At 36.1% G+C, this 13,835-nt stretch overlaps 1 protein-coding gene across 4 annotated transcripts in view; it reads right to left on the reverse strand.

Annotated features, from left to right (window-relative positions):
* The window catches only part of ZDHHC15 (zinc finger DHHC-type palmitoyltransferase 15), a 357,936-nt gene that overhangs the window by 108,535 nt on the left and 235,566 nt on the right, over nucleotides 1-13,835 (reverse strand). For 2 of the 4 annotated variants that reach the window (XM_047848204.1, XM_047848205.1), the window contains one exon: nucleotides 780-5,282. The exons of 1 other annotated variant lie outside the window; for it this stretch is intronic. In XM_047848204.1, coding sequence (XP_047704160.1) covers nucleotides 5,230-5,282 — 53 coding nt within the window. In that variant the 3' untranslated portion in view covers nucleotides 780-5,229. Of the gene's footprint in view, nucleotides 1-779; nucleotides 5,283-7,347; nucleotides 7,467-13,835 lie in introns of those variants that run through there. One more of the 4 variants, XR_007149886.1, reaches the window with a different exon arrangement.

The raw sequence follows: 13,835 nt of genomic DNA on the forward strand, positions 1-13,835 counted from the left end.
GTATAAACTATTATTGCATATCTTTATACCTATAAAATTTCCTTTTGAAAATATATGCCTTTAATTTTCTTAGTAACCTTTATTCAAATAAGATACTTGTATAAAGGTCTCCTCTTTTATGCCTTTTTTTTTTAACCTAGAAAGAAATTAATTGTATTTTCTTTGTAGTATTTGAGTTTTTTTACACTGTGATGCAAATTCAAGCTGTTTGTAGCTGGTATATTGGAATAAATGAAATGGGATTTTTCAGGTGAGATGTTTGAGGTTTTTAACCTAAGATAAATTATGTACTTTTATAAGCTTAACTGTAATAAAAGACTTTTTTTCTGGTTTTATGTTAAGCCTGACCTCTATGGGCTGGGCTTCTCCCAATTCAAGTTCTCCATTATTATTTAGTTGAGGTCAGCAATGACTGTTCTAAACAACTTTAAACACTTTGCATTTCCAATGATTTATACCTTCTTTTAGGCTGAGAGGCTTTTCTTCATTCTGTCTGAAAAGGTCTTTTTTTGTAAATGGTGCACCTACTGAGGGAAACTTTATTTGGGGCTTACTTAATGAGGGTATCTTGAAATATTTCTCTGAGGGTAATGTATAATTTAGGAGCAAGTGTGCCACTGTGTTCTTTTCTCAGGATCATTGTATTCTTTTTTTCAGGTGACATGCATCTGGAGAATAATAAACATAATTTTCAGTGTAAGAAAAAATAAACCAGAATTCATATCATCCTTAGTCACATAAGAAAAGTTCTTTTTCTTTTTACTTATCATGACAACAGAGGGAAAGACAAAAGATGTGAGGCTGAGCAGAGACCAAACATGATGAAGTGCCATTAGACTAGTCAGCTTTCTACCTAAAAACCATTGCTGGTAATTTCCCAACTCACATCCATGTAGGTGCATAAGAAATACTGAGCACAGGGTTGGGGGCTCTTCAGTAGATATGTTACAGAAGAGTCTACATAACACACATACCAATAAACCTGGGAGTGAATAAACTCTACTACAGCCCCATGAAATCAGATGTATAGAAATTTCCATCAAAGTTGTCTGGAATTTTAAGCTTTGCCAACGTTGTTTAACAAAACTATAATATACAAAAGAAACAACAATTTTATGCATATGCTTTTAATAAAGGACATAGGAAGATAAAACTTAGTATTTGTGGATATTTCTGTAGCAAGACACGTGATTTAGAGAATACTGTATACAATAACTTTGAGCAGATTAGTGGAAAAAAAGGATTTGTAGCAAATTGGCAAGTTGAGCTTAACTGTTAGAGCCCCAGTGCCTTTCTTTTTCTGGCTCTCCAATATATTTCATATATTACCAAGACTAAGTACCAGCTTTCATGCTGTGTCTCTTTGCTGATTTATCCAGCAGGGTGACAGCAATTATTCCTTGAATACATCTTACCTTGGTTTTTTTTTTTTTTTTTTTTTGCCTTTACTGTCATTCCCTACAAAAAATCTGTTTCCTGATATATTGCACTCATTGTCCATCTTAACTCATTCTGCTGATGGCCACATACCACTCTGCTACAAAGAACAAATGTAATAGTTTTAAACACTGCAGGACACAGTCCTAGCCCTTTTGGGAAAGCAAATAGTTGTTGGTTGCATGCTCTTAGGAGTCACCCATTATTATATTACATAAAACCTGCATGCAAAAGACTACAACTTAATATGGTACATTACAGCAAAGGTTAAAGAAATGCAGATGTACCATGCCTCATAAACCATTTCCTACTGATTACATGGAACTCATAAATTTTCTAAGAACATAGGACTTGTGAAAGGGTTTAACAATCTTGTCTTTTGCACCAACTGAATATCATAGCTACTCTGGAAGTAGAAGTTTTAGAATGTATAAATGGAGTGTTCTTCACTTGAAGTGGCTGTTGGACTTTTTTCTAAAAGGAGAGGACAAAGAATCATTCCTGTAAAGTATTTGCACCTGATGACCAAGCAGCCTACTTTGAGGGAAGCATGTAGTGTGCGTATATGTGTGCACACATGTATGTAGTAGATATATATGTGTGATGAGAGGTAAAAGGGATAAGCTTTGCATGACTGTTACATTCCTATGAATTTAGGCCATGTTACATTTCAGGTGCATGTCACAATAATGTACATTCAATATTCTTAAAACATACCTGCTTGGGATTGTGCTTAAATCTCCATTAACCTCAATGTCTACACTTTGTGCAATTTGGCATAAACATGGGGAAGCACATTCTTTTCTCTGGCAAAGACAGCCCTGAGATTGGGCTCTATGGGTGCCAGAGGAGATAATGGCACTGGCTGATGTCACATAGTGTGAAATATGTGAGTTACATGGGACCAATGTGGGAAAGAGACATATATAACATTTATATCACATAGAAAATAAGAGTTATTTAATTGCATACTTTTAGATGTTGGACAAAGTGGAAATTTTCTGAAATGTGATCCTGCCCTAATTTATCTCAGTGTTCTAAACTGTTCCATGGTAATTCCAGTACTGGGAAGCCAAGTGAGTCTAACATTCACTGGACATGATAACTGAGTTCTGTCCCAGACAGCTATGTGCTTTTGGAGGCCACTTCATTTTTTTTTTTTGGCCTTAATTTTCCTAGATGTGCCATGGGTAAAATAATTTCTATTCCAAGGACATTGTTAGAATGAATTGAAGAACTTTAATAAAGTATTCTAAACTCTGCAAGAACAAGTCAGCAATGAGAGCATGGAAGAAAGAATGGAGCACACTGGTTAGGTTAGTTATGGTTCAAGTTTTCATCCCAGTCCTTCAATGAAAGACTTATATAAGAGCACTAGGGAGTTACATAGCACCTTTAGCAGTTTTAGGATCCTAATAATGAGTATCTTAATTTTGCAAATGTGGAATATGGGTACCAAAAAATTGGGGAATGAGATCCCACAGAGGTTATTTGACAGGGCCTCAAGGAAAACAAGCAACAGAGCCAGATCAAGATATACTAATTATTAGGTTGATCTCTCTGTCAATCAATAGTCAATCAATGAGGGGGAGTGCCTATGTACGGTAGGCAATACTCAATGATCTATGGATAGGGGTATTATTAGAGTCTATAAGCTAGTGGAATAAAGGTGCTGAGATAGGAATAGGATTTATTTCTCCAAGCCCCCCTACTTAAAACTCTTATTTATTTGGCCCTTTGAAGATGGTTTAAGTCAGCTTTGCATTATAGCTCTCCTGAGCTTTACTCTTCCTTCCAGTACTTCCCTATAATTTCTTGATACTATCTTTTATGACCTGATTTCTATCAGTGCCAAACTCTGATACACTCTATGCATCAAAGAAATGGTCGATTCTTTCCTGACTTTGAATCATAGTGAGAAGCTACCCTGCCTAAACCTTGGCAGAAGATGATGGGAAAGAGAGAAACCTCTTCGAAGCCCACTGACTGTGGAGTAAATAATGGACTATCTTTAGAGAAAGGTGCATTACTATATCAATAAAAGGCAAGGTTTGTCCATCATAAGACCATGTGAATGGCCAAATAAACTTTCAAGAAAAACCTAAACAAGAGAGTGTTTTGGAGGAAGAAAGAAAGGGGGGAAAAGCTTCCCATACATGAGGTCATTGTGAAACCTAGTGTGTATAGTCTTCTAGGTTGCTTCTTAGCATCTGAGTTTGAGAAACATTCCCTGGCCCTAATAGATTTTGTCATGTATAGTATTCTTTCAAATGAAATGCTGGCCACAATCCATTTAATTTATGCTAAAAGTCTTACCTCGACCAAAATTACTTAGAGGATCTAAATGAACAAGTTTTTTTTTCTTTAAGTAGCTAAATTGCTCACCTTCTCACCTCCACTGGAGTTTGAACATCAAATAGTTTGTAGTAGGCAAATTTTCTTTTACTCAAAAAGGTTTTAGGGGGAATAATTTAGTAAACCTAATGTACTTATAGGAGCTTAACTCCTTGGTATCTGTAAGATGCCTCTAATTCCCACTAATCTCTGCAAGAGTTGGGACTTCTGTTGTCAGTAGCTGGGCACAAGAACACTGGCTGAGAAATGAAAACCATCAATGTTCTTAGGTATTATTATAAAGAAGCAGCATTAGTGTTCATACTCATTGATTTGGGCACTAGGACTAAAAGAAAGGTTGATTATAAATAAATGGGAAAATGAATGTAAACTATCTTAATGGCTGAGCTACCACTGAAGCTACAACAAGGAAAAAAAAAGGAAAAAAAAGGAAAAGAAAGTATTGGCATATTACTATGGGTTATCATTGTCTGTACACTAACCCCTGCTGTGAAAACAAAGATCTTTAGTGCTAATCCTTAGGCTAATTTCAACTTTGAAGCCTTACCTTATGAACAGTTTTGTAATTAAACCTGAAAATTATCTTTAAGCCCCTAACAAAACCTATGGTCCATAACTTAGGGTTATGGTTTTTCTTTCATCATAAGAACAATTAATATAGGCAAAAAAAGCTAGGTATCAGAGAAAATAATAAAAGTAACTGGAGAATTTTACCAAAGCCTGACATTAAAAGTCTTTAAAACACTTATGTTTATTTAATAAAGTGGAGATCTGATCTTCTCTATTAATTGTGGTGCTTTCAGGAACATTACACATTTATGACAGAGAACAGGCTTTGCATTGTTCAATTCCCAATTGAGGACCTTGATTATGGGGTGTTGAATCTGCCTCTTGAATTTTACATGCCTGATATACGGATGGTTTTCACAGCCCAGCAAATATTTAAATTGCTATTTAGGGAAAAACGCAGAGTTGAATAAAAACCTTGGATTTTTTAACCTTGATTTTCATAACACACAGCAGAATTTTGTGTAAATATGCTGCACATATGCATGCTTAAAAATGCACAGGCACACAAGCAGCAAACATATCTGATTCCCCTCAATACCACAAAGACCCTATAAAGATAATTAACAGTCTTTCCAGGGGAGTGAAAGACTCCATGGAAGTCTTTTGAATTCCTCTTTACCCGACAAGAGAAATAACAAGAGTCTCTGGGAAGGTATATATGTTACATTCAGGTTTTTACAGATTGGGGAGGGGAAATGAAGAAAGAGAGGAAGACTGTCTTGAATTAATTGCTACCAGATCAATGGGTTCAGTTAGTAAATTAAATAGCTTGTAAAGTCCTGAAACATCTATCTGCACAGCAAATATTTGATGGAATGCTTTTAAATTGTGAAGCTTTCAATCCACAATGGTGACTTATTTTGAAGATTAAAATGGTTCCCAACATTGAATTCTGTAAGCCTCATGGGAGATGGAGGGTCCTGGGGATGAAAAAAAGAAATTCACAGGTGAGCTGAACAACTGTAAATATCTACATGGTAATATCCATTGAGAATATGCAATCATTAAAATTATGTTTATGAAACATATGGGTCAGCACCGAAAAATGTTAAGTGAAAAGAGCAGGATGAAAAATCATATAATAATGTAATAATTATTTTTAACCCAAAAGTTGTACCTGGAAAAAAAGACTGAGAAAATATACTAGATTGTTCAAAGTGGTGGGTTCATGGGTAATTTATTTTTATTTTCATTACTTTCTACTTGTATTTTCCACATTTTCTCAAGTAAATATATAACTGATGACACAAAAATGTGTTTTTTTTTTGAAATTCACATGAAAATAAGCTTTGAAAGTGGACAATTCTGAATCTGAACTCTAGCTTTGAAACTCGTTATCTCTGTGACTCTGGACAAATAACATAAATGGACCTTAGTTTCTTCATCTGTAAAATCAACACAATAAAATCTACCTAACAAAGTCTGGCATATAGTAGGCACTGAAGTAACTATTGTTAGTATAAGGTTCCTGAAGTAGCTATTATTAGTATAAGATTTCTGGAAAACAAGCCATATATTTTAAGAGTTTTAAAATTAAGTTCATACCAGTAGTTTTGCTTCTAAGATTCTATTCTAAGAAAATGATTATAAATGAGAAAAAAGATTAACGTTCAATGAAATATTGATGGCTTTATTCATAATAGTGAAAAATCATAAAATCTTAATGTTGGAAAGCATAAAATGGATTAAATAAATAATAACTTGATATAATGGGAAGTTACTTTTGACATTAATGAAAAACGAAGAATTCAAAACTGACAGTATGATCTCAATGTTTAAAAAATTCATTCGTAGAAAATACTGCAAGAGATACAACAAAATGTTTACATGACTTATCTTTAGGTGGTGGAATTATAGGTGATTTTAATTTTCTTCATAGTTTTTTCTCTTTTTGTTGTAAATATGCTTAATAAACTTTTTTTAATGTTTATTTTTGAGAGACAGAGTGTTTTCGGGGGAGGAGCAGAGAGAGAAGGGAACACAGAACCTGAAGCAGGCTCCAGGCTCCAAGCTGTCAGCACAGAGCCCCAGGCGGGGCTGGAACTCACGAACCGTGAGATCCTGACCTAAGCCAAAGCTGGAAGCTTAACTGACTAAGCTACCCAGGCACCCATAAAATTAATTGTAATGAGTTTTTAATATAAAAGCAATTCATATTCATCATAGAATAATTGGAAAATATAGAAAATAAAGAAAAACAAGGACCTATAATCTCAGAGCCTGTTTTTCATTCTCCCTCCTTATCATTCATTCTACAGATATTTATTGAATACTTAATATGTGCCAGGCACTGTTTTAGGGACTGGCACTAAAATGTGAACAAGACATAGTCCTTGCCCTCAAGGAGCTTACAATCTAGTGTGGAAGACAGACAAGTAAGTAGATTATTACAACACAGAATAAAAGTGTTCTCATAGTGTTATTATGGTAGCATCCAGAAGGGACATAGAACTTAGCTATGTAGGTCAGTGACATACCCTGAGTAAATGGTGTGGAAGCTGAAACCTGAAAAAATAAATATTATATAGGCAGATGAGGAGACTGGAGTGGGGAAGGGGGGAGGCTGCTGAGAAAGCATTCCAATAATGGAAAACAGCAGGTGTGTGTTTGAGGGATTGAAAGTAGTAGAGTGTGGTTCAAGCATAGGGTGTGGGGATAAAACTAGTGGAAAGGAAGCTTTGGAGTTGAAAATTATGGAAGGAACCTTGAGAGATGAACAGTGGCCAGATCATGGAAGGGTTTGTAAACTGTGTTAAGGAGTTCACACTGTGCTGAGGCCAATGAAAGAGTCATTACACAAAGTTTTTACATCATTCCAGTTGCAATATGGAGAATGGATTGGATGAGGGGCAAGACTGGAGGTGGGGAAACAAATTAAGAGGCTACTGCAGCAACACAGGTGGACACATGATCTGGGGTCATGGTAATCAGGATAGAGGAAAATGCACAGCTTCCAGAAATATTTAGGAAATACAGTCAACATACCTTGGTGATTAATTGGATGTGGGTAGGAGATGGAGTGGGAACAAAACAGGAAATAGGTTTTTGGGTGGGTGAAGTTGAAAAGCACTTGGTTATTCAGGTCTGGAGTTCAGGAAAGAATCCTGGGTGAGAAACATAGTAATTATGTGTTTGTGAGTGTGTACATACAGTGTGTATATATGCATATATCTTTATATATCTATAGATATATAGATATTTTTTAACCTTGATTTTCACAACACTATGTGCCAGGCACTGTCTTAAGGACTGGCACTAAAATGTGAACAATACATAGTCCTTGCCCTCAAGCAGCTTACAATCTTGTGTGGGAGACGCTATCTATCTATCTATAGATATATATAATATACACACACTCTTTAGCCAGAGAATGGATAGATTTCCTAAGGAATGAGTATATTAATGTGATGGTCAGGAAAAAAAAATAGCCAAGTTTGGAAGATATTATTTTAAGAAGCAGACCTTTGGTGGTAGTGGGAAAGGAAAGAAGGTACAGGAAGTTTGAGAGAAGCATAACAGAAGTTTGTTTTTTTGCTTTATTTTTTTAATTTTTAAATTTAAATAAAGTAAAATGAACTTTGGTTTGGTGTACTGTGAGCTTTTATACATGTGTAGAATCTTGTAACCACCATCTAAGATAGAATACAGCTGTTATATTCATATACAAATTTTGAGTGAACACAGGTTTTATTATTCTAGAGGAAATATTCAAGAGTGGGATTACTGGGTCATATGGTAAAAGTATATTTAAAATTATAAGAAACTTTATAACAAACTGCCAAACTGTTTTCCAGAGTGCCTGAGATATTGTGCATTCCCACCAGAAATATATGAGAATTCCAATTGTTCTGCATTCTTGTCAATACTTAGAATTATCACCATTAAAAAAAATTGTTTTACCCATTCCAGAATGAGTGTAAAGGAATCTCCTCATACTTTTAATTTGCATTTTCCTCATGGCTAGTGATATTGAGCATCTTTTCTTGTACTCATTTCCACTTTTTTGGTGAAGCATCCATTCAAACCTTTTGCCCATTTTTATTACGTTTTTTTTTAATCTTTGAGCTGTTAGAGCACTTGAGATATTCTGGATATAAGTCCTTTATCAGATGCATGTTTTGCAAATACTTTCTCCCAGCCAGTGGCTTATCTTTTTATTCTCTTAACAGTGTTCTTTTGAGAAAACATTTAAAATTTTGTTCAAGTATAATTTGTACATTTTTATTTTATGTGTTTTACTTTTGATGTCATATATAAGAACTTTGCCTAACTCAAAGTGACAAAGATTTTCTCCTATGTTCTAAGAGTTTTATAGTCTTACATCTGACATTAGGTATAGGATCTATTTTTGAGTTAATTTTTTATATGTTGTGAAGCATACATGTTGTAGTGATGTCCAGATGTTCTAGCACCATTTATTGAAAAACTGTATTTTCTCCAGTGAATTATGGTTACATCTTTGTGTAAAAACCAATAGATCACCTTTATGTGGGTCTATCTCAGAATTTTACTTTTTATTTTGTTCCATTGGTTTATGGGTCTATCCTTTTGCCAATACCACATCATCTTGACTACTGTAGAATTATAGTATATCTTAAAATTGGACAGATTTTTGTCTTCTGACTTTGATTTTCTTTTTCAGAAAATTTTTGGCTATAGTAGTTCCCTTACTTTTCCATGTAAATTTTAGAATCAGCTTGTCTATACTTACAAAAATTCTGCTACATTTTTAATTGGGATTGCATTAAACCTGTCTACAAATTTGGGGACCACTGAAATCTTAACTATACTGAGTATTCTGACCCATGATCATAGTATGTCTCTTCATTTATTTAGGACTTCTTTGGTTTTTTTCATCAGTATTTTGTAGGTTTCAGCATACAGATCTTGTATATTATTTGTTAGATTGACATCTAGCTCTTTAAGTTTTGGAGTTATTGTAAGTGGTATTGTGTTTTTAATTTTGGTTTCCCAATTGTGCATTGCTAGTATATAGAAACACAACAGGTGTTTGTGTTGATCTTGTGTGTTGTAAACTTGCTAAACTCACTTATTTAGTTCTCAGAGTTTTTGTAGATTCTTTGAATTATCTATGTAGACAATCATGTCATCTGCAAATCAGGATAGTTTTATTTTTCTTTTCCAGAGTGGCCTTATATCTTTTTCTAGCCTTATTGCATGTGTTAGGACTTTCATTATGATACGGGATAGCAGTGATATGAGAGACTGAATGAAGTTGTGGTTAATAAAGGAAAGAACTACTGGTAAGTAGGTAAGTAGTGACGATTTTTCAAGCAAGCTTAGGCTGGAGACCACAAATAATTTCAGTTGTGTTATTTGTAATAAGTTGCAATCAATATTTATAATCGGTTTTGTTATTTTTGTAGTTCTCAGCAGCCTGACTATAGGAATTGAGAAGGCAGACAGATTGAATCTGGATTTTTTTTTTTCTGGCTGAGGCAATGCAGATAGGGAGATAAGAATATTGGCAAGAAATACCATTTGCAACAACTTGGTTGGGCCTAGAGGGTATGATGCTAAGTGAAATAAGTCAGACAGGAAATACAAATACCATATGATTTCACCATATGTGGAATTTAAGAAACAACAAAATGAACAAAGAAGATGAACAAAAAAACCCAGACTCTTAAAGACAAAGAACAAATAAGTGGTTGCCAGAGGGAAGGTTGTCTTAATGAGCACAACTTATCTTAATGAGCACTGAGTAATATATACAATTGTATCATACACCTGAAATAGTATAATACTGTACTTGAAATATACCTCAAAAAATATATTGGCAACAGAAAAGTTGAAGCTCTATCCAGTCAAAGCAAGATAGAGAAGGGAGTAACAATCTAAAATTTTAATTTTTACTTATGTTATATTTTCTTTCAGTGTTTTTCTACATACATAGATACACTTTAATACTGAAAAGTTTTAAATTAAAATTTAAAATGTAATTTTATAATGTTTTCAAGGTTCATCCATGTTATAGCATCTATTCTTTTGGTTGCCAAATAGTATTCCATTGCATGGATATACCACATTTTATTACCTATTTATCAGCAGATAGACACTAGGGTTGTTTTCACTTCTTGGCCATTATGAATAGCTGCTGTGAACATTCATGTAGAAGTTTTTGTGTGGACTATGCTTTCATTTCTCTTTGTTTTTATACAAGGACTGGAATTTCTGGGCCATATGGTATTTTTATGTTTAAGATTTTGAAGAATTGTCAAACTGTTTTCCGAAGTGATTGACCTGTTTTATGTTCCAACCAGCAGTGTATGAGGGTTGTGATTTTTCCACATAAATGTCAACAATATTATGTGTCTTTTGGATCCTAGTGGATATTAAATGCTGTATTGTGGTTTTGATTTGCATTCCTCTAATGGCTAGTGATGTTAAGCATCTTTTCATGTGCTTATTTCATATGATTATTTACTTATGGAGAAATGTATACTCAGATCCTTTATCATTTTTTTTAATTTATTTTTATTTATATTATAGAATTGTAAATGTTCTTTATAGATCCTGCATACAAGTCTCTTATCAGATATTTGATTTGTAAATATTTTTTCACCAAAGGCCACATATATAATTCCATGAAATCATGAAATCTATAGAGACTGAAAGGTAGATTAGTGGTTACTTAGAAGGAGTGAAGGGATGGGGAGTGACTGCTACAGGGTATGGGGTTTCTATATATTCTAAATTAATTGAGGTGATGGTTGTGCAACTCTATGAATATCCTAAAAACCACTGAATTGTACATTTAAAGTGGTCAAATTATATGGTATTGTGAATTATATCTCAACAAAGATGATAAAAAATGTACTTTTGGTATTTGACAGAAGAAGATGGTGGCGTAGGAGGACACTGGCTCACCACGTCCTGCTGACAACTTAGATTCCACCCACATCTGCCTACATACCCCAGAAAACTGACAGAAGACTAGCAGAATGGACTCTCTGGAGCAAGCATAGACAAGAGGCCCACGGAAGAGGGTAGGAAGGGCGGAGAGGCAGTGCACAGTACACGGACTGGCGGGAGGGAGCTGGAGTGGTGGAGGGGCAGCCAGCCCACCCGGCAAGGCAGAGCCTTCGAGTCTGGCTTCCAAAAGTGGAGGCGCCAGATGGAGTGTGTTCTGACAGCCAGTGGGACTTAACATCTGGAATGGTATAAGTCAACAGCTCTGCTCCAAGAGCGGGAGGGCTAGAGGACAATGGGAGGGAGAGTTGTTGAGCCCCGGAGGACAGAGCTCAGCTTGGCGGGAAACAAAGGTGCTCTCCAGCACCATCTCCCTCGCCCATCCCCCAGCCAAAATCCCAAAGGGAACCAGTTCCCATCAGCCAACTTGCTTGCACTGCGCAAACACCCAATGCTGTGATTCTGTGGATCCATTCCTTCGATGGGTCTGCCTCCCTCTCCATGGTGCAGGGACCCTCACGAAGCGGACCACTGAAGGTAAAGCGAGCTAAGTCTGCTCCTCCCGTCCTTGTGCACCTTGCGGATCCACCCCAGCTAATACACCAGATCCCAGTGAAGCAGCATCACAAGCCTGGCAGTGTGCAAGAAGGCCAGACAGGGGCCACACCACTCCACAGTGAGTCCTGCCCCTGGGAGAGGGGAAAATAAGGTACACACCAGTCTGACTGTGGCCCCAGCGGTGGGCTGGGGGCAGACATCAGGTCTGACTGTGGCCCGCCCACCAACGCAAGTTACTCCAGACAGCACAGAGGAAGAGCCCTGCAGTTCCGCACCACTCCAGGGACTATCCGAAATGACAAAATGGAAGAATTCTCCTCAAAAGAAACTTCAGGAAGTAGCGACAGCTAATGAATTTATCAAAAATGATTTAAGCAATATAAAAGAAAATGAATTTAAAATAATAGTCATAAAATTAATTGCTGGGCTTGAAAAAAGTATAGAGGACAGCAGAGAATCTATTAGTACAGAGATCAAGAGACTATAAAACAATCAGGAGTAGCTAAAAAATGCTATAAATGAGCTACAAAATAAATGGGGGCGACCACAGCTCAGATTGAAGAGCCAGAGGAGAGAATAGGTGAACTAGAAGATAAAATTATGGAAAAAGAGGAATCTGAGAAAGAGAGATACAAAAATACAGGAGAATGAGGGGAGAATTAGAGAACTAAGTGACACAATTAAACGTAATAATATACACATAATTGGGATTCCACAAGACGAAGACAAAGGGAAAGGTGCTGAAGGTATACTTGAAGAAATAATAGCTAAGAACTTCCCTGATCTGGGGGAAGGAAAAAGGCATTTAAATCCAAGAGGCACAGAGAACTCCCTTCAGACGTAACTTGAATCAATCTTCTGCACGACATATCATAGTCAAACTGGCAAAATACAAGGATGAAGAGAAAATTCTGAAAGCAGCTAGAGATAAATGTGCTCTAACATATAAAGGGAGACTTGTAAGACTCGTGACCGATCTCTCTACTGAAACTTGGCAGGCCAGAAAGGAATGGCAGGAGATCTTCAATGTGATAAACAGAAAAAATATGCAGCCAAGAATCCTTTATCCAGCAAGTCTGTCATTCAGAATAGAAGTAGAGATAAATTTCTTCCCAAACAAAAACTGAAGGAATTCGTCACCACTAAACCAGCCCTACAAGAGATCCTAAGGGGGATCCTGTGAGACAAAGTACCAGAGACATTGCTACAAGCATGAAACCTATGGACATCACAATGACTCTAAACCCATATCTTTCTATAATAACACTGAATGTAAATGGACTAAATGTGCCAACCAAAAGACATAGGGTATCAGAATGGATAAAGAAATAAGAACCATCTATTTGCTGTCTACAAGAGACTCACTTTAGACCTGAGGACACCTTTAGATTGAGAGTGAGGGGATGGAGAACTATTTATCATGCTACTGGAAGCCAAAAGAAAGCTGGAGTAGCCATACGTATATCAGGCAAACTAGACTTTAAATGAAAGTCTGAAACAAGAGATGAAGAAGGGCATTATATAATAATCACAGGGTCTATCCATCAGGAAGAGCTAACAATTATAAATGTCTATGCGCCGAATACCGGAGCCCCCAAATACATAAAACAATTACTCACAAACATAAGCAACCTTATTGATAAGAATGTGGTCATTGCAGGGGATTTTAATACTCCACTTACAACAATGGATAGATCATCTAGACACAGGATCAATAAGGAAACAAGGGCCCTGAATGAGACATTGGATCACATGGACTTGACACATATATTTACAACTCTGCATCCCAAAGCAACAAAATATACTTTCTTTTCGAGTGCACATGGAACATTCTCCAAGATAGATCACATACTGGGTCACAAAACAGCCCTTCATAAGTATACAAGAATTGAGATCATACCATGCATACTTTCAGACCACAATGCTATGAAGCTTGAAATCAACCACAGGAAAAAGTCTGGAAAACCTCCAAAAGCATGGAG

The sequence above is a fragment of the Prionailurus viverrinus genome, unplaced genomic scaffold (genome assembly GCF_022837055.1).
Source record: "Prionailurus viverrinus isolate Anna unplaced genomic scaffold, UM_Priviv_1.0 scaffold_55, whole genome shotgun sequence".
Taxonomy (NCBI): Eukaryota; Metazoa; Chordata; class Mammalia; order Carnivora; family Felidae; genus Prionailurus; species Prionailurus viverrinus.